Source organism: Leptinotarsa decemlineata, unplaced genomic scaffold (assembly GCF_025532065.1).
Source record: "Leptinotarsa decemlineata unplaced genomic scaffold, Ldec_3_MD MMD2_tig00002974_RagTag_RagTag, whole genome shotgun sequence".
Lineage (NCBI taxonomy): Eukaryota > Metazoa > Arthropoda > Insecta > Coleoptera > Chrysomelidae > Leptinotarsa > Leptinotarsa decemlineata.
Window position 1 is genome coordinate 8,519,975 of NW_027412578.1, and position 27,251 is coordinate 8,547,225.

The window sequence follows — 27,251 nt, forward strand, 5'->3', positions numbered from 1 at the left end:
TACCCGTAGTGTACATAGCAAAAAGCCCCCAGGTAATCCGTCCATTCCGGAAGAACAGCAAATAATTGGTGAGATGGTAGTAAATCCTGAACAGTCTACTTATTCCGTCGCGAATGTTTGTGAGATGTCTCCTTCTACTGTGTGGAGAGGAATAGGTATCATTCATACAAAATTAAAATGGTACACCAATTAACTGAAGATGACCCTGATCGAAGAACAGAATTTTGCAAAGTCATGACGGAAACCATTGCAAGGCATCTTACCTATCTCCACAATATTTGTTTTAGTGACGGATGTACATTTTTTTAAACGGCAATGTTCACAGACAAAATTGTCGTTATTGGAGTGACACCAACCCTCACGTTTTCCGGGAAACACATACCCAATAGCCTGAAAAAATTTACGTTTGGGCAGGAATATTGGGAAGCCATATTGTAGGACATCTATTTATTGATCAAAATTTAACAGGGGAACTGTATTTGAATATGCTGGAAACTATTGTTGACCCACTTATCACTGGAATCGTCGAAGCGAATCCTAATGAATTCGATATAGATATTGTATTTCAACAAGATGGAGCACCACCATATTACTCCAGACAAGTAAGAAACTATTTGGATACTACTTCTTCCGGTCGTTGGATTGACCGTCGAGGTCCTACAGAATGGCCAGCCCGCTCGCAGGATTTGACATTTCTGGACTTTTTTATGGGGCTATTTGAAGCAGAAGGTGTACGAAACTGAACCTGCTTCAATATTGGATATACGGCAGAGAATAATAAATATTTGTAGAGATATTGACGTTACTGTGTTCGAAAATGTTCGGCGTGAAATATCGGATAGGCTGTTCATATGGCAAGAAGTTAAAGACAACCATTTTAGCCAAGGGCACAGCCAAGTTAGTCCAAAAGTTTGTCGATACCGGATCTGTCTGTAATGTGGAACACCAGCCACGGAAACCGATCAGAAATGAAGCAGTGGATGTCGCTGTTTTGGGACATGTTGAATTGGATCATACTCAAAGTACCCGTCAGCTTGCTGCAGCCTCAGGTGTCTCCCGTTCGTCCATAATACGGATATTAAAAGCCTATAAATTTCATCCGTACAAAATTAAATTAGTACAGGAACTCAATGAAGATGATCCTGATAGAAGGCTGCAATTTTGTGAACAACTGAGCCAGCTACTAATTGATGATCCGCACCTATCATTCAACACGTGCTTTTCCGATGAGAGTTTCCTGGACGGTGGATTGGAAGGAGAGGCCCCATCGAATGGTCTGCCAGGTCACCTGATTTATCGCCTTTAGACTTTTTCCTTTGGGGACACTTGAAAAATAAATGTTTTGCTACGCAGCCCGAGTCCATAGAAGATCTTCGCCAACGAATTACAGCAGAGTGCAGAAGTATAACACCTGATATGCTACAGAATGTTAGGAATAGATTTGAACAAAATCTGTATTATTGTATGGAAGCAAATGGGTCACATTTTCAGCACTTGCTGAAGTAGGATTCTACTAAGTCAATTACACATTTCAAAGTACTGGGTTTAGTTGTTTTTCTTCATAATACCTACATGTTTGAGTAAAATACAACAAATTAGGTATCATTGGAAAGATAATTTTGTGCTCTTTCAAATGATATATCACTCGACCCCACTTTCCATTTAAAATTTTAGGGTTGTTACTCACCCTCGCTAGGGGGTTGAAGGCACAGATAGAAAATACATCTAAAATGTGTCCCTCTCAAAAGCAAAATTGACCTGTTCGAGCATTTTTGCGTTAAGTTACAAAAAAAGGAGAAAAGCAAGGTGCATACTTTTCGTTGGACCACTCGATATGTTACACCCTGAAAAATTATTATGATACTCTGACAGAAAATTTTTCATTTCACTGACTTCCTGCATATAACGACAGTCATTTCAACAAGCATCAACTTGAAACTGAAAATGAGGCCTCGCTTTTTTTCAATACGTACAAATTTCACGAAGATCTGAGTGAATTTCGTAAAAAGCCACATGGTTGTAACAAACAATTTTTTGAACAAGATTTTTTCGTATTTACACAGAAAGAAGATACAGAGGCGTTTTCATATTATGAAATGGAATACTGAGTAACAAAATTGGAAGCTATAATTGTGACAAGCTGGATAATTCATGTTATGTACACCAAACCACCGATTAGATAACTATTTTTACAACAATACACGAAAGCACGTGTGGCGATAAAATGTTACGAACAAAACATTGATCATTAAATTATTCAACATACAGAGTGCGTCACAGTTTTACTAAAAAATATTGTTCCTTTATTAATAACTCACAAATATTTCCGCAGATTTGGATCAAACTACGGGTAGTTGTTATGAGTAACAAGGACCTTCTCTTCATGAAATTATATAGATTTCAATTCCAGTGGCGTCGCAGAGGGTAACTCGGATGATATTTGTTATAAAAAATCATTGCACGCCACTGTTTTCGCTAATAAATCTACTGATAATTTTATTTCAAATCCTTATATGTTTTTAAACATCGTAAATTTCCTTGAATGGTTAATAAATATTATTATTATTATAGTTAAACTTTATCGAATCAGAGTCAGTGGCGTAGAAATGGGGATTCCAAATCTCTCAAGTTGATATTCGACGCCATTTGAACAAACTTTTAAATGAAAATCTGTTTGAATAGTAGATGTAAGACGTATTCAACCTGCTAGTTAATTTATATTTTATTCGGAGAGTAGCATAGGTAATAATTGAAAAATAATTTAATCAGATGCTCAAACTGAGAACCTTGACTTGCAATACAAGCATCAAGTCTTCTCATCGTGTGCAGCACACTTTCAAACATTTCTAGGGTGTTGCGTATGACATTAGAACAATAAAAAAATCTATTTCTCTAGTCATTTTCATCGTCAATTGGTGTCGCACAAACAAGCGATCTAATATACCCCAAAAAGAAATAATCCAAAGGGTTCAAGTCTGGAGATCTAAGTGGCTGTGGTTGAGGTGCCCCATGACCTATCAACTGGTGTACAAAAGTATCAGTAAGATAATCACGAGCGGTTACACTGAAATGAGCAGGTACCCGTCGTGCATAAACCACATATTTCATCTTACTGGCAAAGGAACATCCTCTAACAATTCTGGCAATGTGTCTTCTAGAAATTGTCTATACGTCACACCATTGAGTCGAAGAGGAATTTTGTTCAATTCTTTGAACGAACCACTGACAAAAATCCAATCGTCTAGGAAAATCTCACGGTAACAGTGCCTGCATCTGTTCTGGTATGGATACAATAAATATGATGGATGGATACAATAAAGATGAAAGAGTTCTTAAACAGTGAGGTTCGAGGTGTACTGAGGTGAATCTCAAAACGATGAGCAGCCACAGTCCGCCGCGTATTTCTGATATGCACCCTGCAATCAAATGTGCCAAGTCGCTTGAACACTTCCCGTGAAAGTATTTATGAAAGAGAGACAAATCCCCAGCCTTTCTTCGATGTTCTACATTATCAAGGTTGCAAGTGATGTTCGCGTCTCCAATCAGGCGGATGGAATTCAGCAACTTGTGGAATTGGCCGTGGTGGTAGTGCACTCGACTCACGATCGGAAGACCGTGGGTTCGATTCCCGCCTCGACCAGATATTTTTCTCGAGATAATTTATCTGGTTGAAGCTGGAATGATTCTGCAACCGTGTTAGGAATCACACGTTAAAAGGTAAGACCTCGTTATTCCTTAGCTCGCACAAGTTTCTCAACTTCTGAGAGTTGTCGTACTAATGGGGGCGACAGCTGATTAACGGAAAAACAGACAGATTTTTTTAAACTTCAGAGTATGCTTGGGGGCAGAGCTCTATACATGAGAACAATACTCCAAAGAGGGTCTGATCTGAGCTTTATAAAGCATCAAAAGTTGCTGAGATGTGTATAGTTTGTTCGAAACAGTGTTCCAAGCTTTTGAAAAGCAGCCTTTGCAATTCCAGCGACATGATTGTGTCAAGATATATCGGTGTCCATTTTAACCCCCCAACAAACTTATCGAAGCAGAAAGCGGAATTGTCTAATCTGACATTTATCTTCTTGGAGAAAACCGATGCCTGGATTTTTGTGGCATTGAATTGAACCTGGTTACTTTCACCTCAATCCGAAATAATTTCTGGATCCTCATTAAGATATGCAACCTCCTGCTACCGGTGAAGATGTGCCTCCGTAACCGATGTCCTGGAATCCAAATGGAATGACGAGTCAAGTGTGCTGTCGTCAGCTAAGCAATATATTGGATTCTTGTTTTTTTTTCCAATAAGTCGTTTTTGGTCTAAGTGAGCAAACGCGGCACTCTACGCGCGGACAGCTTTCTCATGCCTAAATATTGATTTAATATGTAAGAAACACGTTCTTTTGACATGTTCATAACTTCTGCTGTCTTTTTCACTTTAATTCGGCGGTCCTCTAGCACCATTTCGTGTACTTTGGCGAAGTTTTCGTCAGTAGTTGCAGTTTTTAGACGTCCCGAACTTTCATCGTCTCCCAAGCTCCTACGGTCACGTTTGCATTCAGCGGCCCAAAATTTAACTGTGGTAAATGATGGCGCAGAGTCCCCATCTTTGATTTGGTAGGCGTATTGCCTTTCAAAAACTAATATTCAATGACAGCTCGATCGTCGATTTTGCCTACTTCCATAAAACACTCACATCAACTTACTCAAACGACTGTTACATAACAACGGCGCGTCCTAGTTCCATAATAATAATATAATAATAATAAATATGCTGTATTGTCCAAAGAGAAACTCTTATTGACAAAGCTTTGGTTAACATTGCTTTTTTGAGAAAAAAAAACAGTCAAGTACATAAAATCAGAGTATAAGCTAGTAGATTAATAAAAATATTTTTTTTATTTTTTATCATTTACTGATATGGCTACATCACGTACAAGGAACACCCCTTCGGCGATGCTCCTTCTGTGATGTCGTTGTTTATTTACACCTTTTTCATACTTGAGAATTAATTATACAAGCTAATAAGCCTGATGTAGTTCTTCTCGACCGCCAGAGTAAAACGAAATTTGTCGTGGAGTTTTCAGCTCCTGGCGAGACGAATATCGTCCGAAAAGAGGAGGAAACACGGACAAAATATCGAGATTTTCTCATCAAACTCCGCAGACTCTATCCAGATCACTCTGTCAAGATGGTTGTTCTGATTATTGGAGTCCTTGGTGGAATGATGCCCTCTCTACTCACGAATATTAAAATCATACTGGATTGCCGCACTAAGGCAGAAATCTTAGCCGGACAGATGCAGAAGGATGTCATTCTTGGCTCACTGCGCTTGCTTAAGGCACACGATTCTCGGACCCAATAATAACTTACTCCACAGTGTGGAGAATGGTCGTTGGTTGATAATGCTGGCGCGCCCTCCCGAATGTATCGGGGCTTCGGGGGATAGGGCCTGACCAGCGCAAACTACGGTTAAGTGAATAAACATCATTATTATTATCTAGAGATCATTGAAATTGGCCGAAAGATTTATAAGTTATTTATAAAAGAATAATATTTTTAGTGAAACTTTGACACCCCATGACTTGGAAACGAAGCAAGTTTGGACACGCGTTCATGTGAACTTTTTATCCATAAAATATGTCAAGTAATGAGGGAAGGTCCACAGGGAGGGGTCTTATCACCCCTCCTCTGGAACATAGTTCTGGATACCCTAATTAATCACCTTAACAAAAATGGATTCTACACAATTGCATACGCAGATGACATAGTTATCTTGCAGACCGGCAAATTTGTAAACACACTGTGCCATAAAGCGCAGGATGGGCTCAAATTAATAGAAACATGGTATAAGGAACACTCACTGTCGATCAATCCCAAGAAGACTAAGATGGTCCTTTTCACCAGGAAAAGAAGTTTAACGGGCTTAAAACCTCCCGAAATCTTCAAAAGCAAACTAAACTTCTCTGAAGAGGTAAACTACCTTGGTACTATCCTCGACAGGAAGCTAACATGGAACTCTCATCTAAAGAGTAGAGCAAAAAGAGCATACGTGGCTTATGAGCAATGTCGGAGGACAGTGGGACGCGCATGGGGTCTTTCACCCCGTATGGTCACCTGGATCTACACTGCACTAATAAGACCTATGTTAACATATGGAGCCATTGCATGGGGACCGAAAGTTCTACAAGCAACGGCCATCCAAAAATTATATCAAATACAGCGACTGGCTTGTTTAAATATCACAGGAGCCATGAGAACAACACCAACCGCGGCAATGGAGTTAATCACGGGTCTGATCCCTCTGGATCTGTACGTTAAGGAGGTTGTGTTAATGGTCATGGTACGATTGCGCACGGCTGGTGTAAACCTCGAAGTAGGAATTGGTCAATTGAGGATGGGCCTATGGCGGGAAGCGCTTACTGCGCAACCTCTGCAGGCAACAAGCGATTCAATTGAACCAAGGTTTGTGTTTAATAAACCCTACAAAATAAAAATTAAGTAGAACATAAAGTCAGATGATACAAATGCAATACGGATTTATACAGACGGCTCAAAAACCAAAGAAGACTCAGGGTGTGGAGTGTACTCTAGATCACTAAGCCCAATAATTAAGTGGAGAATGGGAAGAAATACCAGCGTGGTCCAAACAGAACTGGCTGATATCTCAATCGCCACAAAAGAAATAACCAAGAAAGGAATTTCTTTTGTGGCTTTTGTGGCGGTAGATAATAACATTATCCTGAGGTGGGTTAAATGGCACGACAGGAGTAAAGATAATCGCATTGCCAACTCTTTAGCCAAGAAAGCGGCTGGACTAAGAATTTTACGACCCAGTGGCACCCACGGCCTGATGACAAATGTTACACCCATGCTCAATCCTAAAGAGATGTCAACTAAGGAAACACCTTCATAATATGGGGCTAGTGGACACACCTCTATGCAGGATGTGTGAACAGGAAGATGAGACTTTCAGTCATGTCCTGTGCGAGTGCCCGGAGTTATCGTCAATAAGAGAGTGTGTGTTCGGCGAGTCTTGGCCTACACCTGCCGATATAAAGTAGATGTCCTGGAAAGGACAGGATGGACGATGACCTAGGAGGTAAGATCCTCAGGAGGATGTATAATGGGTCACATGTGACCTAAGTGCTGTGGGTTTACACTCGCCCTCCCTAAGCTACAGATACAGATGACAAGTAACCACTACCTGAAAATAATGACACCATTTAAGATACACCCTGTATACAGCGACGTGGAATGAAACTCGTTCTAATTCATGAATCGCACGTTTTACGATTTTCCAAGAAATTTTCCAGGTTGACATTACCTTGTTCAGAAATAATTACGTAATTCAACAATCGCATCATTAGAGAAGCAACAACTACCTACATACCACGCACCTTTTGATGAATCATAATCATGATGAATCTAAAAAAATAAATCACACACTGCAAAGGAAATTAGCGATTACTTTTTGCATTGGAATGCATCAATTGTCCGTTTGAAATATGCAACTAATAACAATCATTACCTTGGGCATATAGTGAAGGAAATTATAAATAGGACGACAGGAAGTTTTATGAAAATATTGTTCGAGAAATTGTGGAACATGTGTGCGTAATGGAGGATTTCAGAAGAAAAACTGTCATGGATATTATTTATTTCTGAAAACAACGTAGAAAGCAATCAATTCATACATACTTCTATATGAACACTGAAGAACATTGAATTAATCATACAAAACACTTTTTCCTATTCAGTTTGTACTCCAAACATTCGTTATGGGATTGAATCAGATATCATTCACAGGATTGCTACACAATACAGTAAATGAAAGATGCAACATTTCACTTACATGGAATACTATCATCCTCAATGGCGGACAGTCGATGTTTCGGAATGGGACACTTGCTTTAGTGCCCCTTCAGCACCAATCTGAATAAAATTACAAGATGAAGCCTCAATTCATTCATAAAATTACGACTTTCTGTCAGAAAGGAGTTGAATCTACTCATGTCATCGATGACAGTACATAATGACATTCATTCGCTTATTTGATTCAATCCCACTCGGAATTTCGAATTTAAGTAGTAATTTCGAGTTCCGACTTTCAACTTGAAATTGTCAAAGCCCAAACTCGTTAAACTTTTCAATCTCGGAATTTCAAGACTTCAAACTGGGAATTTCCAGTTAAAACCCGAAATGCCAAGTTCAAATCCGAAATTCCGGAAGTTCAAGGTTGGAATTCCAAGTCTAAACTCGAAATTTCAAGTTTAAAGTCAAAATTCCTAGTTCAAAGTCTGCACTATGGAAAAATAAAATTCTGAAGCACCGTGATCCTTCGAGGCTAATAAATTCTAATAAATTCTACTTACGTGGCGTCCTCGTATCCCTCTGCAGAATCAGTCTATCCCTGCTTCCTGAGCTCAGTACGTCCCCATTCCATGCGAGGGCTCCCACCCTAGCGGTGTGTCCCTGGAGTTTGTTCACCTGCTTGTTGACGGCGACGTCCCAGACAGTGACGTAGCCGTTGTGTGTGCCGACGGCCACCAGATGACCTCGCTCGCTCCACGCCACCGACGTGACGACGTTGCCGTCGCTCGAGAGATCGCATAACCTGGTGACCTGGCTGGTGCACGCCGACCAGAGATAGACGCAGCTACCGAGACCGACGCTGAGCACGTTCTGGACGGACCAGTCGACGAGGTTGAGGTAGAAGTCGTCCTGGAGCTCGGGGGCATCAAGGACTTTGAAGGGTATGCGGGAGATCTTCCGGGTGGCTTTGTGGGGCGATCGGAGGAGGCGTTGGCTGCTCGTGCTCAGCGGCGACAGGGAGTACGGACTAGACTGGGATTTTATGGGGGTTTTTTTATTCTGAAAAAGAAGAAGTAGATTCAGTATGAGGTGTTGCATAATTCGTACATACGGGTGTTTTATTTTACATTGTGTTCATAAAGTAATATTCGTTACTAACTGAATGGTTGAAACCAAAGCTCAAGAAACAAAGCATTTATGATCCAACACTAGAGAGCGCTGTTTCGACACGTCATAGGTTTCATCAGTGTTGCTAGGCTGAACCACTTTCACTAGTTATCCTTAGGATAAGCCCGGGTAAGTGAAAGCGGTGACATCTCCCTTCATGAAGAGGCCATCTTTGTGAACGACAGAACACTAAATCCACGGAACGGATTACAAATGTGTTATTTTTAGGACCCGATTTCAAAAAATTACTTTGCACTGAAAACTACAGAGAAAGACAGAGTTCGCAATAAATATTTTAGTATTATTATCATTTTCGTCTATCACATACTGGCAAAATTCAGTTTTTCGATCAAAGTCACCTCCAGCCATTTCATAGACGAGTCGTACTTTATAAATGTTCATTACTGAAGACTTTCCAACATTCGACCATATTCACGTAAAAATGGTCGTACATGTTTCAGGTATTTCATGACATATAATATTGAGAAGAGGACGTGTAATTACTGAAAACGTGATTGCAAAACTTTGAAAATTGCCGCGTACAATAAACGCATTGGTAGTCGTCATTGTATCTAATAGTATTATAATAACACAAATAACATTTCACAGAAGTGCATTATCAACTTCACGTGTACTAGATATAAATAAATGTTACATGACCAAAATACTAAATCTTTATATAAACAGTTACAGTAATCAAACGTTTTTTTAATATATTCCTTCCAGAGTTAAAATTTTATTGCCAAGTGATTTATTCAGACAAAATCTGGCTCCTGTCGGATAACACTGCGTAATTATTCAGTGAAAAAAACCTCTTTAATTTTATCCATCACCTGTATTCAGCAATTACTGCTACCGCATTCAACCGCCGAAAGCTGTTAGTCACAAACACTGTTTTACAAATTGCTGTCAGTTTTATGTCAACTGCTGTTCATACCAAACCACAGAACATCTGACAGAAGTGACACTCAGCACAGAACAGGAGATGATCTTAGAGATAAACGTATCGTAGCTTGGTTAAAATTTTGACACAACAACTTGCCGAGATGACATCGTGATAATTCCCGATTGCAATAATGAGTTTCAAATAATTTGAACTATTTGAGCTAAAAATGACATTAGGCACCTCTAACACACAATATACCTCACACAGAAACTTGAATCCTCAACATCAAGATGCCTTCGAATGAGTGGCACTTCTGCAAGGTATTCTGTGACCAAACATCAATCGAGAACTCATGTATCATTAATAATAGGTGCGTTTTGTTGCCTGTAAAGTCATTACCGCCAAACAGTTGTTCGCTGTCTCTGCTCGTCATATTTTGATTGAGCAGAGAGAGATAGAGAACAACTATTGGCAGAAATGACAGCTCTAGAGTAAGACTGATGCGAACAAAACAGCTTTTGACAGGATTGAAATGAGATTATAGCACAAGGAGAAGTGAAAATGTGAGCTGACATTATTTGTCAGTGTGAAAACGGCCGAAGGCTGAAATCCGTCGACCAATAAGCACTGAACCTGTGAAAAATCACGTTCAGATCATGCCATTTTTACAGGTGACCTTTGATCTATCAATAACCTTATTCAACAGCTCTACATATTAGAACATTTGTTTTCTCCTGACGGTGTATTACTTCCATGAAATTCGATTTGTATTCAATACAGTTCCTTCTAAATATTTAATTGCTTTGCTTCTATGAAATGACTTTAATTACCTGAGGGTTGACGATGTTACATTTATACGAAGTTTAAAGTTGCACAGATTGTGAAATGTTTGATTTCAATATTTTCCATTATTCTTCTTCATTCATGTACTTATTAATGTGTTTTCTTCAACTAATATGTATTTTTCTTTGTTCGTTATAACATGTAAATGTATAACTGTATAAAAATATGTAGTGATTGCAGTATTGACATGATATGCAGTATTGATTATTGATGGTGAAGGTCGTAGAGAGCCAACCTTTCGCATTTTTCGGGTATCATCGAAGATAATTATCGTTACATTAGGATGGCCTGCATAAATAAAGAAAAATCCCTGGCTAATACCACGACAGGTATTGAAGTACATTGACATCCAAGATAAATATTTCAAATTTTTGTTCATAGACGTATCATCGGACCGTAAAAAATGTTGAACGTCAGATTTTTTTAAAGAAACAATAAGTCGAAGTTCTCCGAACTTTACGGTTGACCCGAGAAGTGTTTGATAAATATTCGAGTCTAATTATAATATCAACGAAACACATTTCTGATTCAATCTAGTTATACGCTGTCTACATGGATTTATGTAATTTTATTCATGAATTAAGCATTCGAGTGCATCAGGAAATGCAAGGTATTCGTATGGTATATCTGAAAAATATGAGCTCTTTAGATCTTGTCCATAATTTAGATCCGTAGGCAATGATTTATTACACTTTTTTTCTTCCTTATAGTTTATATATTCAGTTACACATTGAAAAGTAACCAATTAACCCTATTATAAACAGTTCTAATAAAATACACTAATTTTATCTCAAAAAAACGAGAGATGCATTTTATGTTTTTGCAAACGACCTTCAGATGGCGCCACGGTATTGTAGCATCTCCATTTTCGTAAATATAGCTTTTCATTACTTTAAGAATCAGCGGCAACTGACAATATAGTTGAAAAAAATACGTTTGTAACAAAATGGCATCCACTCATAAGATTTCTTGAGGTTCTAAGAGCCAGAGACCACAAAAATGTAAAGAATCCCTTTGTTCAACTTTAGTAATGCACTATATCTGAAAATACTTTTTACAACTGTCAATGATGAACCTCGTTGTGGCATAATTCCAAAAAGCAGCAATGCAGTGAACAATCTTGAAGCGAATATTTTGTAAAACAACAAAAGAGTTTGTTAAAAAAATATTCTGCTTCTGTTAAAAATCAAAAAGTGTCCTTTGTATTTCCATTCCAGTATTATTCCATACCTTTACAATGAGGTGTGGAATAAAGGCAACTCTGTCTGAAAAATAATCTGTCGCCACATAGGCTTGAATCTCAGAGGTCATTCTTCGACTATAGCCCCCCGTCGTAAACTTTTTTCCACTAAAATCGAATTAGGTCACTCATTCTCAATGAGATTAATAATTTCAGTTATTCTTTTTTTTTTTCGTCAACTTCAAGATCAGAATCAGTATCAATTTTCAAATTGAAAGGGCTATATTTTTAGGACTGATTAATTTTTGGGAAGAACATTTTTGGCTTTCTACTACTCCATTTTGATACAAAAAAATCTGGAAATCTTCCAAAGAAAGGAAGCAATCAATTTTTAAAAAATGACTCTAAACATAGATGTGTAGATCATGCAAGGAAGTAACTTTCACACCAACTGGAAGAAAAAGCCCTACTGAAACAGCTACTTTCATATAAATATTGAAGTACACGAAAGAAAAACTCTTTCGAAACAAATACTTTTCTATGAACACTGAATCATACACAAAACATTTTTCTCTACTCAGTTGGTATTCCGAACATTCATTAGGGAACTGATCCAGATGTCATTCAGATATCGGACAAGTATCTTACGGCGAAACATCGATGTCTACCAGTGAGGATGACGGTGTTCCACGTAAGTGAAATTTTTACGTTACATTCAGTATATTGTGTAGAAATCCTGTGAATGATATCTTATTTAATTCCATAACGAATGTTTGGAATACAAACTGAGCAGAGAAAATTGTTTCTGTATAATTCAGTGTTCATATAATAGTATTTGTTTCGAAAGAGTTTTTCTTTCGTGTAATTCAATGCTTATATGATAGTAGCTGTTTCGGGAGGGCTTTTTCTTCCAGATTTGTGTCTGAAAGCTACTTCTTTGAATTATTTACACATCTATGTACACAGTTACTTCTTTGAGACAGCTATTGAAGAGTCTGAACGTCAAAGAACAGCAATTATAGTCGGTGAAGATATTGATTTACTTGTGATTTTAATTGGGCGTACACTACCTCTTGAACAAGAAATTTTACTCGACCATGAAGAAGAAGAAAATTGAAATTGAAACTCACTATTCTTTTAATTATTTCATCTGTTTTTTTAATTTTGTCATTCACTAATGTACCAAATGAGATTTTTTAATAAAAATATTATTTAAACATTTATTTCTTTTCTATTCATTTTCATTTATTAAAGAATAATTACTATAGATTAGATTTAAATTATAATGTAATATATATTTTTCCCTCTACAATTTTATAATACACGGACAGGTAAGTGTTATTAAATAAATTGATACTTAATTGAAAATAAATAATTAATGAAAGAAATATTTAAATATAATGTATTTGTTAATAAAACATGGCAATTATTTATGATTGTTTATTAAGTAATAATTTATCAACCTTAAATGAGCTGATTTCAATCGGGACAACCAGTTGATTTCAAATAATATTTAATCTGCGCTCGCGCTGCTTTCTATCTCAAAAACGATTCAACGTATGAAAAAATGTTTGAAACAAAAGTTGGTAGAGAATTTAATTCTCTATAATATTGATAATAAATACAATTAGCATGAAACTCATTGGAAACGAGATATTGCCAAAAAACGTGCAAAAAGTCGGTTTTTTTGACTTTTGACCCCCAATTTTTGAAGTTGCGGCTGTCGAATCATATGTGAATTTTGAGAATACTTTTATGATGCCAAAATACAAAGTTTATACAAATTTACAGCTGGGTATGTCAACTTTCCTGGCAAACCCCCTAAAATGACTGGACTATTAGTCCACTTCGGGATAATGTTATTACCTACCGAGGCTTCGGCTAAATCTTGGTGGCACTCTAGTACTAGCCCTGAGGTAACAAGTTGTCTGTTCAAGGCTAACAGGGCTTGTCTGCTATCAGTGCAGATTGTTATGTTAATGCTTCTTCATTTTCAATAATAGGCATATCGAAGAAAAGAGAATTGAAACTTTCTGTTTTTCACCATTTCCATTTGTAACTAACGTTACAGCAGTTTCGTCCTATAAGGTCCTATAAGTTTGAAAATGTCCTTATAGGACAAAACTGCTGTAGCATTAGTTACAAATGAAAGTGGTAAAAAACACAAAAAGTTGCAATTCTCTTTTCTTCATTATGAATTCCTACCACGTAGTAACAGCTACATCCATCAATTTATTAATAGGCATATCCTTATTTTGTACTCATCTGTACATAGTTTTAATGCAAGACAAAGTCAAAACTTTCATGTCATTGAATGAAAATTTGCCACTCTAAAAATTATATTATCCTAATCTTATTTAATTATTTTAATTTTTCCTTATTCATAATTAGGTAATATTGACACTGTTTCTATTTGTACTCTGTACGTGTTGGTAATAAACATTATTATAATTGCTAGTGTGTGTTAAAGTTACTATTTTCTTCGAAACAATAGAAAGGCACGTGCCGACCGATGGTCAAAAGGGCATAAGCCGGCCCTGATAGCATATAAGTACCTATAAGTAATTCTAACGGTTTGAAAGTTTTAATCTGCGTCGGCGATCTATGATTTTCTACGTCACGGTGAAAATGCTTCTAGTATAAATAATTCGCATAAAAATGAGTGATGTGAACTATAAAGCAACACCGAGTCAGTCCCTTGAACTGAAACAGCAGCCAACACTGTCGAAAATAGCCTTTTCATCTCCACCTGAGCTGCAATGAGTAACAATTTTCAAGAAATTTATTTTTGGAAAACAGATGTTGTACGATTGAATTTCTCTGTGCAAAGGAAATAAATATAAAAAAGTCGTTAGAACTGAAATTATCGCGACGAACTTCTGAAGTCACCATTTTTATCAGCGAATCAGTTTTCTGAAGATGTACTTGTTTCTTTTCACGTGTCAGTTCACTTCGATGATGAATGGAAACATTGGAATTCATAGAAAAAAGTAACAAAACTTTTATTCACATTCATTTTTGTTCATCGGATTTGAGAAAATATCCGTCGTGGTATTAGCCAGAGCACTGATGCAGATGTATTCTACTGTGACGTAGTATATACTGATCGGTAGAGACTTTTGTACTCTATACGTTGATGCTGTTTCTTTTTTTCCAAACTTCAATTTTTTGCATCTTTCCAGCTGATTACTATAAAGAGTGGGGAACCCCATACGACATGGTCCCTGTACACCAACACTGATTTTTTTTTCGGGAATTTCTTCATTTCATTATATGTATATTAAGGCTGCAGAAGGTAATTATTTTGGAGTCTACAGAGTTGCTCAAAAAGTGTGACATATCAAAATTGTGTTTTTTTAAATGTAACACCCAGGTACTATGTACCTTATATTGATTTTTTTTATGAAAATTGGAAAGAAACTAAATAACATCAAAATGTATAGTAATCTTCCTTTCAAATTCTGACCAAGCATAAAAGAGGTTTTTGGCTATTGATTTCGATAAAACCCGTTTCAAAGCTATCTTGATTCGAAGAATGCATTGAAATAAGAACTGCTATTTGAAAAAGCCAATATTTGAAAAACTATTCAGGTTAGGTATAGGGAACCCCAAAGTGAAATGAAAGGTAATTGCATTTTATATTGATCAGACCAAAAAAATATACAGGGGGTTTTATTTGAAATTATAAAGTTATCTTTGTCGGAAAATTTTGAATTGTCGAACAATCTGTATAATATTGAGAAACGGGTTTCATCGAAATCGATAACCCAAAAACCTCTTTAATGCTTGAGAGGAATTCGAATTCGATGTTATTTAGTTTCCAATTGTACGTAGCATTTTCATAAATATGTAACACGAGACCGGTTATAGTTAGGTACATAGTACCTTGTATGGAATCATATTATTTTTCCTGACCTATTCAAAAGTTTAACGAAATACAGGGTGTTCCATTAAGAAAAAACAACTTCGATATGTCACATTTTTTGAGCTCCCCTGTACACTTCGAAATAACTAATTGTTTGGTTTCAGGGATACATTTAGAATGAGTTCAAGTCAAGGTAGGTAACAAAATATTAAATTCATTTCAATAACTTTTTTTATTTGGAGAAAATTTTCAATTTCATATTCAAAGTCGCTACTTCTTTAGCATCATTTTCCTCCATTGAATCGTATTTGTAAAATATACTTGGATTTATATTTTTTAGTCAACCGCTAACTGAATGTTTGTTGCAAAGATATTCAACAAAGATTCACTTTTACAATGAATAGCTGTATTCTCTTAAAAATTTGAAGTTTTTTATCTATAGCAAAAACCAATCCTATCAAAAACTGAACGGTTGATGTGGTATATCAAATATGAAATCAATGAATCCATTTTATTTCGAAAATTCATGAATGGCACAAGTTACCTGAATTAAAAGAATATTTGTATAACAAGTCATTGTTGTCGTTCCTAGGAGTGTGACAGCTGGTTAACGGAAAAACATATTTTGAACATAACACATATTGCATGTCCTGACAATTCTACCAGTAAAGTTTTGAATGGTTGGGATGATCCACGAATGCCACCTCGTTCCCCAGACCCTAGACAATTGGATTTTTCTTTTCTGTTTTTTTTAAGATCTGTTCTATGCATAAGAGTTTACCCTTAAATTTACTGTTTCATTCATATGCACAGAAGTTTATACCTTATGTTGTATATTTTTGAATATTGTAAGTGAGGTAAGTGATCATTGGGTCCAAGAAGCATACACCCTGAGCAAACGCAATGAGCCGAGGATGACAGTCTTCCGAGTTTTTTCTGCCAATATTTGTGCCATATTACAATTTGAAGTTATACCAAAGAGATAATATATGACTGTGGCTACTTTGAATATGTAAGTGGCTACTTTGAATATCCACATGACAAAATATATCATGTGGAAGTAACTCAAAACTTACAAAAATTCAATACAAATTTTAATAGAAATATATTTTGTGTATTTGGGCATAACTGTTATTACAAACAATTAAAAACATTTTATTGTAATTTCCGTAATAAAGGTACATTGCTCGTGAACGATTTCATTTTTTGTTACTTGTTCTGACTGATACTTCACTTGAAGCCATTATAAGTGCGACTAAAACAGTAACTGATAAGAAAGTATATCTTTACAATGATTATTTCCGTCGAACCGATGGAAAAATTGAAGGTTAGGCCAACAAAATAGAGTTTTACAGCAAAACAGAGTTTTACATCTATAATTTTCGTTAGAATAACCACTTGTGTGAAAAATTGTTTTAGAATGAGCTCAGACTTTAATCAGTGAAATGGAAATCGAACTGCGACGTTGAGACTCGAAATATGAGGCCATAAAAGTGTTCTCAAATAAGGCTATTATAGTCGTCAATTATGATTTCTTTTCACAGTAAATTTGATAATCAATTCAACCAGTTTTTAATAACGATAATGAATTAATACATAAATGGGACACATAACTTAGACAGTATAACGAGACATATAACTGAGGTAGTATAATGGGACACATAACTGTGGCAGTATCGGGGAACATACATCTGGTACAGTATCATTGGACACATAACTATGGCAGTATTATAGGACATATAAATGAGGACACATAACTGGGTAAGTATTATGGAACATATAACTGAGACAGTATAATGGGACACATAACTGTGGCGGTATTGTGGGACAAATCTGAGACAGTATAGTTGGGCCACATAACTATGGTAGTATAGGGCATATAAAAGAGAACACATAACAGGGTAAGTATTATGGGACATATAACTGAGGCAGTATAATGGGACACATAACTGTGGCAGTATCGGGGAACATTCATCTGGTACAGTATCATTGGACACATAACTATGGCAGTATTATAGTAAGTATGGGTAAGTATTATGGAACATAAAACTGAGACACTATAATGGGACACATAACTGTGGCGGTATTGTGGGACAAATCTGAGACTGTATAGTTGGACACATAACTATGGAAGTATTATAGGGCATATAAAACAGAACACATAACAGGGTAAGTATTATGAGACATATAACCGATGCAGTATAATGGGACACATAAATGTGTCAGTATAATGGGACACATAAATGTGTCAGTATTATGGGACACATATCTGAGACAGTATAATGAGACACATAACTGAGGCAGTGTATTTGTTACATACGATCCTTCTATTTTTCATGAAGTTTTCTGCCCCATCGCAAAATCTTTGGAATTTGATCTAAAATATTAATTAATCATTTTTTTTTCAACTCAAGCCAGAAAAGTAGATCTCTTTCGGTCATAATAACGAAATATTAAGACATATTTTACGGAACACAAACATACATACCGTATACAAAATAATTTTTCGAGGAATCTAATGACAAATCAATAATTGACCTCAAAAAATGATAATATTATTAAAGTTGGTAAAGTAGAACGAACAACGAAGCTTATGTGTTCAAAACAATTTCAGCGTGCTTGATAAATAATCAATATAGGTTGAATAAATTTGAAAACTATAAATGTTATCATTTTCCGAATGTAGTGGTGACCCAGTTGTACTGTTCGTATGTGTCGACTAAAACACTTTGAAAAAAGAGACAAATGCTTTTAGTAAAGATTATACTAGCTCTTAGGTGGTTTTCTCAAAAATGAGGTTGCCGATGAAAATACTGAGTACCGAAAACATTATTAACATAATGACAGTAAAAATATTACCGACCATGACACTGCAAATCTAACAGCGATATACCAAATTGTCATTGAAAGATTTATCTATATCTATATACTAATATAAATGTGTATGTTTGTGGCTCTTTCACGCCTAAACGACTGAACGGATTTAGATGAAACTTTACATAAATACAGCTTATACATCAGAATAAACATAAAGGCTACAATTTACAAAGGTTTTGTGTAATTTTGGTCACAATATAACGATAAGTATTAAGTGAGTCAGAAAAATTCTTGCAATCTGAGAGCTGTCTTGGCGTGCGCTGCCTATACTGTTAGAGTTACATGCAGATAATGTACCGCAAGATTGTTTATCTCAAACAGTAGTTCTAAATACAAGTCTGCGATAGCATATATCTATATCAGCTGTGAGCCAGGTCAGAAAGAAAGTGAACTGTGGTATTATGTTATACGGCAACTTTCATCCACACTCAGTACTGATCAGCTTTTGAATGTTTATTATGCCGTAATTTATTCTCACATCTCATACAATATCGCTGTATGGGGTTGCCACACATCTTTAAATAAAATTTTTGTTGGCCAAAAGAGAGTATTGTTTGATTTACAAATTAGATGCTAGGGTTCTTTTTACAATGTCGTTGAATATCTAAGTCGATGAGAGTGTATTGTATAAATATTTAATGTACTTTTTTTTTTCCTTGTGTTTGTGTGACACTTGCATGTATTTATTTGTTGTATCTCACTTTTTGTAAAGATATATGTATAATGTCGACGTATCCTATATCAACCTGTGATCATGAAAGATTTAATAAATTATTATTATTATTATTATCTCTTATGTGGTAGCCAGCATATGCAAAATACTGAGCCATGAATATAATTGAATTGGATACTTTTTTTACAACGCACATTTTAGAATATCTGTCAAATTCCTATTGAAATTGATACAATTGTCGTTTTAAGTATTTAATTTAGATAAACTTTGTCTTTTACACTAAGTAATTTGGACCAATCGTTTAAAAGTTATCACGATAAGATTAACTTGACGCATCACATCAAGCCATTACGTGTCGCGTCTACTGTAAGATGACGGGGGAAGATGCGCGGGGGTAGAGGGACGGTCTAAGCAATGAAGCGCTATCGCCGAGATCGCGACCTGAACGGTTGTGTTAGTTTTGCGAATTTTGCGATTCTCGAAGCTATTCCTTACTTAGTGCAGTATAGGCATATTTTTTTAGTTACGGTATTTTCAAGGTAAAAATATAAATTACCAGCTGTCGCCCGCTCTTATCTTAACGTACAGCCGAAGCTACTGAACCTAGAATTTTGAAATATGAAGGTAGGTTCTTTGTATAGCGTAAATAAGCATCAAGAAACGGAATCAGGAATTTCCACCCCCAAGGGGAAAAATAGGGGTTTAAAAATTGTATTGAATTTCGTCAGTTATGAAATTGGAAACCTGAAGTTTTGAGTTAACAACTATTTGTTTAAAATGATCTGTCACGAAACTTAATGTGACAAACAAAATTCTACGCGGGCAACAACTAGTAAATAATATTTCAGTAAAAATACAGTACATATTACTTTTTTTTTTCAAATCCGCTATTCTTACAGAAAAGTCCATATATTTTACTAGCTTTGCTGAAATTCAAAGACCGGAATGACCTAATACTGAACGTCACAATTTCCATCGTCACCTGTGAAGGAATACTGTGAAGGGTACATGAAAACTATTGTAGGAGTTGCCACATTCCTACTATGTTTTTATAAAACTATGTGTTTCATCAAATATTTTATTGGTAATGCCCAAAAGGATTCAAGTGATAATCTCATACTTTGCTTTGTATCACTTTCATTCAATAAATCACCAACTTATTCTCGGTACACGTGGGCGAATAATCTATTTGGCATCGCCCTATAAATTGCCTGAAATAAATTCCCGTAATGTATAATATATATCGTGTTTGCTCTAAAACCACATGTTGTGTCATCTGATAAACCGATCAAACACGAATGCTATCTTTAAAAAAATGATTTCCCAAGTTCAAAATAAACATATCGAGTCGTATACTCTGACACTTCGTCAAAACGCACCGATATTGCGAAACTATTTACAATCAACTTGATACCTGCAGCGGAAATCGTTTTTCCTATAAGGAAAACGACCGAAGAACCGTATTGCATTAAATTCCGTACGGAATGAATAATGCTGATTGTGACGATAATGATCGTGGCGATATTTTAATAAATCGACATGTTTCAAAGTGCCAAGTCTGCAAGTTCATCGTCTTCTGCGTGTGCTCGAAATGGATATTTTGGATTCAAGTCGATACAAAACTTGGCGAAGATGTTGTTTGTCTAACGAGTCACTTATGAATGTGCTAATTCTTTGTTAATGAGCATTGTCGTTGTACAGAATTCAGTATTTTTTGTTACGTCTTCTGGAGTTGGTACAATCACGTGGCTCTAAATATCTTCTAGTCCAAATCGTCCCGAAAAAAAAAGAAAAACGCCAGTATTTCTTCAACAATCGTTTTCGAAAACACCCTGTATCTATTTCCGTTAACCAGCTGTCGCCCCCTACAAACGACAACCCTCAGAAGTCGAAACTTTCAAACGTGGGATTCCTAGCTATCACTAGCAGTACAAATATTCATTTCATTTGATTATTTTTCTAACTTTAGAATTCTAAGTTTTACTATCCATTCGAGCCTTCAACGAGTTTACACAATACTCTGTGTATTTACATGCATAAAGCTGCATCTATTCATTATTTTCAACGATAGCCTTGAGAATATATTTATCATCAGTATTCTTAATTACTCGTATACTCCATGTTGCAATCATAAGTGAATTTTTCCAATTAACATAAATAGTATTGGTATGTAATGATCACGTAGTAGAGTATTATCAGTAATACACGAGTCAACATTTTTTTTTATATAACATTGACGAAAATAGTTGTAATTATGCGAAGTATTTTATGGCGTTCAAAGTTAAAATAAACAGCTAATGACCCTAACAAGTTCAGTTTTTTGTCGCAGGGAATTGGCGAATGGAAAAAAACGATTTATTTTTAAAATTTAATATTTACTCAATATAAAGATACGAAACTTTGTAAATTTGTTCAGTATTCACTGACGATTATGCCAATAAAAAGTATACTACACGAGGTGTCACAGGGAGTTGAAAATTCTCACTTCTTCTACAAGCATTCTGCAACATAATCTCCTTTTAAAAACAAACAGTAGATTGATCCCAGAATCCGTCGTTATCCAGTTCTAACTTTTCTACTAGTTTTTTACTGAGACTCGCTTAGGAATTGCCTGACAGTTTCATCTTCCTGTTCACACATCCTGCATAGAGGTGTGTCCACTAGCCTCATATGGAGGTGTTTCCTTAGTTGACGGTGGCCAGTTAGAAATCCTACTGTTAAGCGTAGATTTTTCCTGGTCATCGCCACATATTTCTTCGGCGCAGGTTCCCAAGGTCGACCAGGGTGATACTGGCAAGATTTTATCCTTTGATTCCATCCCCCATCTTTTTAGGGATTGATCATGGGTGACACGTTTGGCTAGTTCCGCAATTGTCAAAGTCATCAGGCCGTTGGTGTCAATGGGTCCTACTTCCTTTGCTGAAGAGTCCGCAATGCGATTACCTTTACTCCTGTCGTGCCCTTTAACCTACCGCAGGAAAATGTTATTATCTACCGAGGCTTACCAGCCCCGAAGTAACACGTTGTCTGTTCAAGACTAATAAGGTTTGTCTACTATCAGTGCAGATTGTTGTTTTTGCCAGAAATTCCTTTCCTGGTTATTTCTTCTGTGGCGATTGAGATACCAGCCAGTTCTGTTTCAACCACGCTGGTATTTTTTCCCATTCCCCACTCAATCCTCAGGCTGAGTCTTCTTTGGTTTTTGAGCCATCTCAAATTGCATTTGTAGCATCTGACTCTGTGTTCTGTTTTACTTGTATTTTGTGGGGTTTATTAAACACAAACCTGGGTTCTATTGCATCACTGGCTACCTGCGGCAGAGGTTGCGCAGTAAGCGCTCCTCGACATGGGCTCAGCCTCAAATGACCCATTCCCACTTCGAGGTTTACACCAGCCGTGCGCAATCATAGGCTTTCTAATTCACCTTTTATTTTTTCTGGAAATGCACAAGTTATACAGGAAAAACTTGTGAAAAGTGTCGATTTCTGTTGAATATAAACCGCTATGGAAAATCATTTGTATAACTCATTTGGGGAAGTTCATTCCACAAAGATATTATCCAAATAAAAGAGTTCTAGAGAAGTTTGGTTCGAGGTGTAACCAAGGGACATCTTATGTGAGAGGTCTATCAATTATATATCTAATCCTGTCTTTTTTTTTTGAGATTACAACAAGCATTGCCACAAAAAAAAGTTTGAATTTAATTCCGTACTAGACAGTGAAACTAAACAAAGTTGACGGCGTCTCGTAGACTTTAGGTTTCAATCACATCCATTAAAAAATTACAGTGGACTCAAATCAGGGTATCTGGGTGGCCATTCCTTTCCATATAATCCAATCAACTTCGAACCTTATTATCGAAGAACTATTGCACTGGTACCACGCAATAAGGAGGGGTTTAATCTTGTTGAAAATGTAGCCCATTTTGCAATGTTTAATTGGATGGCGTTGTTAATGCCCGGCATGATTTGATTGTTGATGAAATTGAAATATCCCTTTTTTATAAACTACACCTTACGATTTGATCTCCACAAACTTTATTTGAAAATATCACGACAAGTTTCACCACTAAGTACGTTTTCACTACGAAAAAGCTACTGTGTAAGCGAAACATGTGCTATTTTTGAATAAAGTTTGTGGAGATCAAATGGTAAGGTGTGGTTTATGAAATTACTATGGATCTTCAGCAAGTAACGGCCGAATCAATCTTAAATATCCCTCACCATTCATTTTGCTTCCAAATTGAATGGTGCTATATGGTTACCCAAAATTTCTCCCTAAACATTTGAATTTTGGGGATCTTGGGTGTAACTTTGGCGTGCCATATCAGGATTTAAATCACTGCATTATCGAAAAGTTTAACGATTTACTCGCTCATTCAGGTAAAAGGTACATTCATCCAAGAAACATGTGATGTACAACAATGCTGCGGATCTCTTCTGTAGAAATAATCTTTGTTCAATTCATGAATCTTCTTTTATGTGAATGGCAATTGATGCTTCGAACAACTTAATCAAAGAGTGCGTATTTTCCATTGAGGCAACGTGGACAATGACTGCACATTAATGCCTTCGTTATTGACTATTCCTGATCGCTTATGGTGTTTGTTATTGAGGTTATCAGTTTCCAATAATTTATGTAACAATACATGCCCAGGCAAAGCTCTCTGGCTTACAGAGACAGGCTTGTGTGGCCATCAGTACCACACCGTCAGCGGCCATGGAGATTCTTCTACATCTTCTTCCTCTCCACATTTTTCTGGACAGAAAGGCTAGATGGACTGCATATAGACTTGTGCACATTGCCAATCGCACAAATCAATTTAATGCAGAGTGCAACAGACTGTTGGCTGACACTGGAAGTCACAGCATTCTGTAAATGACCTCTGACTTTATGCCTCAAACTGTCAACTACGAACTGCCTTATAAAGTACTGTTCCGGAATAGAGAGGACTGGATCCTCCGGGAGAAGGAAATATTAATAGCAGATAGTTGTTGGTTCACAGATGGATCAAAAACACCTTCCGGATCTTGTGCAGGTGTTATCAGTCCCAGATCCAGGACAACCTGCCTAGGGACCTATGCGACTGTATTTCAAGCGGAAATTTACGCTATTGAATTGTCTGCGGAAAGATTGGAAGAATCCAATCTCATACACAAGTCAATAAAAATATTCTCGGACAGTCAAGCTGAGTTGGAAGCCCTTGGCTCCTACCAAGCAACGTCTAAATTCGTAGCAAATTGCCAAAAACGACTCTCCTCGATAGGAAGACTTAACAGATTGTTTTTTGTCTGGATTCCTGGCCATACTGGCTTGCAAGGCAATGATGCTGCTGATTTCCTTGCAAGGAGGGGCTGCAAGCAGATTCATCGGACCAGAACCTGCCATTGGCATCGCTTTAGGCCTTGCCAAACAATGATTAAACACCTGGATGGCAAGAAGATTTATGGACTTCTGGCAGAATATTTCAGGATTGGCTCACTCCAATGCCTTCGAAGCTTGATACCAAACAGTTGTTGGACTTCAGCAGGGATGAACTACGATGTCTAACAAGGCCTTCTTACAAGTCACCGTCATTTGAATCATCATATGCAGAGACTTGGACTGTCGGAAGACAGTGTGTGTCGCCTCTGTCTGGAAAATGATGGAACTGCAGAGCTTATACTTTGTGCCCTGCCCCGCTGGGGACCGAACCATACAAACTAATCGGCTTCGTTAAGAAGCTGGGTTTATTTGATCGAGTGTAAATAGGTGTGAGCCACAATAAACTCTCGCGGGTTGCGGTGGAGGGTCGAATAGACCCACTCACTTTGAATCTAACCTAACCTAACAATACATATATTTTTTTTACATTTCAGCCCGAATGATTCTCGTTGAGAGATTTTCCATGTTTGTAGTAAAATTCCACTATTTCGCTCTTGAAGTGTGTTAACTATTTATTTAAAGAAAAGATAATCGTAATAATACCTCGAGTTCAAACGGGACGAAAATTAAAAACTATATTACTGAGCTGACAGTTACTATTTCAGAAGAATTTTGACATGAACATAAACAACTTCAGGAATAAGTAGTTAATGGAATTCCTGACCATACTATGTACTTGAACAAAGGAAATTCCACCGTGTTATTTTCATTAGCATCAATCAATAGTGTTCAGTTTGAACATTCCAAATAGTAAAATTGTGTGTTACCATTGACTTTTAAATAACATACAAACTCTAAAGAGTAATAGCAATAAAAATACAGGTTCGTATTCACTATTTTTGAGTTCAGGGTTGTCCAAGGGAGACCTACATAAAAGTTTCACGGGCATATTCTGATGGTCCACGAAAAAATGCTAAGGTATAGAATAAGTATGTTTATTTAAAATAGAATTCCGAATTTTTCGGTTTTTCCGTAGGTATATCTCCAGTATAAAAAATAGTCGATTTTTCATTTCAATCATTTAACCGATTCAACCAATAACACATACTTCAGTGCACTAATCTTTGATCGCGAAGCAAATTTTGTGACCACAACAATTTTAAGAATACATGATGTCACAACCATTCGTAATAAATTGTTGGGGACATTTTTATCGGTTCTAAGTATTCAGAACAATGGAAACACCAAGCACCACCTTGTAGAGCTCATTCGTTAAATTTCAAACTGAATCGCATGAATTTGACACCTCGTATACTCGTTATTCTTTTCATACGGTGAATTTCTCAGAGTTTTTGATAAGACATATTTACTATTACGTAATCAAGAAATCAATTAGTAAATAAACTGATACGAACAGGTATATGTAATTCGAACAAATCGTTCAATTGCCAACGTAAATATTTATTCTGAATAAATAGGTATGTGTCCATATGAGAAATATATTGTGTACCGATATTAAAAATGCATTAGGTGCGAATTTTATATCAAGTGTGCTGTAATGCACGCATCGATACTAATATACCGGGGGACCGCATGAAAACGTCCACTGGACGTTTGGTAGAGGACTTTGTTTCAACTATCAATAACAGATCCCCGAATATCAAATTTACATATAAAATTGAAAATAATGAAGAGTTACCATTCTTGGATGTCTCAGAAGTAACCACGGTCTAGAATTTGATGTCTATAGGATGGATACCTGTACTTTCAGACATATTCATGATACCAGGGCCAAAACAAATGTAAGGCTGCCCAAATATAGGTTGTGTAAATCGCAAAACTCTTATTTATATGTCTTTGAAATTTTTCAACAGTTTACCATGTGAGTTTCAGATTTTGGACATGAGTATGAACACTTTTAAAGTGACAATTAAGAATATTCTTTTACAGAATGCCTTTTACACATTCGAAGAACATTTGAATTATTTCGTCTCATCAACAAATTTGTTGCGTGTCTAATAATAGATATATTTTTATAAATCAATATTTATGTATTTCTTTGACTGTATTGTGTTAAATTTTTATATATTTATATACTATTTATCCCATTGACGTATGCGAATACTTTTTATGTATGCATTGCACGAGTAAATTCTATTCTATTCTATTCCTGATAGCTCACACTATCGTCCACGATGCAAAATGAGGATTGACTCAAGCGTCATAGAGACATATTAGGTTGGAAAGCTTAGATGATAAGAAGAAAAAAATGTTATATAATATATATCTTTTCATCGGCGGGGGAAGCTGCTGTAGATTATTAAATAAGTAAAAAAATACTGTTGCATGGACATACTCGAGCGCGTCAGATATTGATACCATCAATGTCCTACGTATTTCCAATAATGTTCGTATGTTAATCTGATCGTTTGCATGATGCGGGTGGTTGTACGTAAGGAAAAGAAAAAAAATTTGATCGAGCGCGTCAGATTTTCTAAAAGGGTATTGAGTGCAACATTCAACATGCAACATTCAATAATCTGACGATTTCGATCTGACGCGAAATCGTGGCCATTATTATGATGTG

At 36.4% G+C, this 27,251-nt stretch overlaps 1 protein-coding gene across 1 annotated transcript in view; it reads right to left on the bottom strand.

The window, feature by feature from the left end:
• The window catches only part of fzr (fizzy and cell division cycle 20 related), a 70,604-nt gene that overhangs the window by 13,217 nt on the left and 30,136 nt on the right, over nucleotides 1-27,251 (bottom strand). The window contains exon 2 of the mRNA XM_023161614.2: nucleotides 8,370-8,868. Coding sequence (XP_023017382.2) covers nucleotides 8,370-8,868 — 499 coding nt within the window. The remainder of the gene's footprint in view (nucleotides 1-8,369; nucleotides 8,869-27,251) is intronic.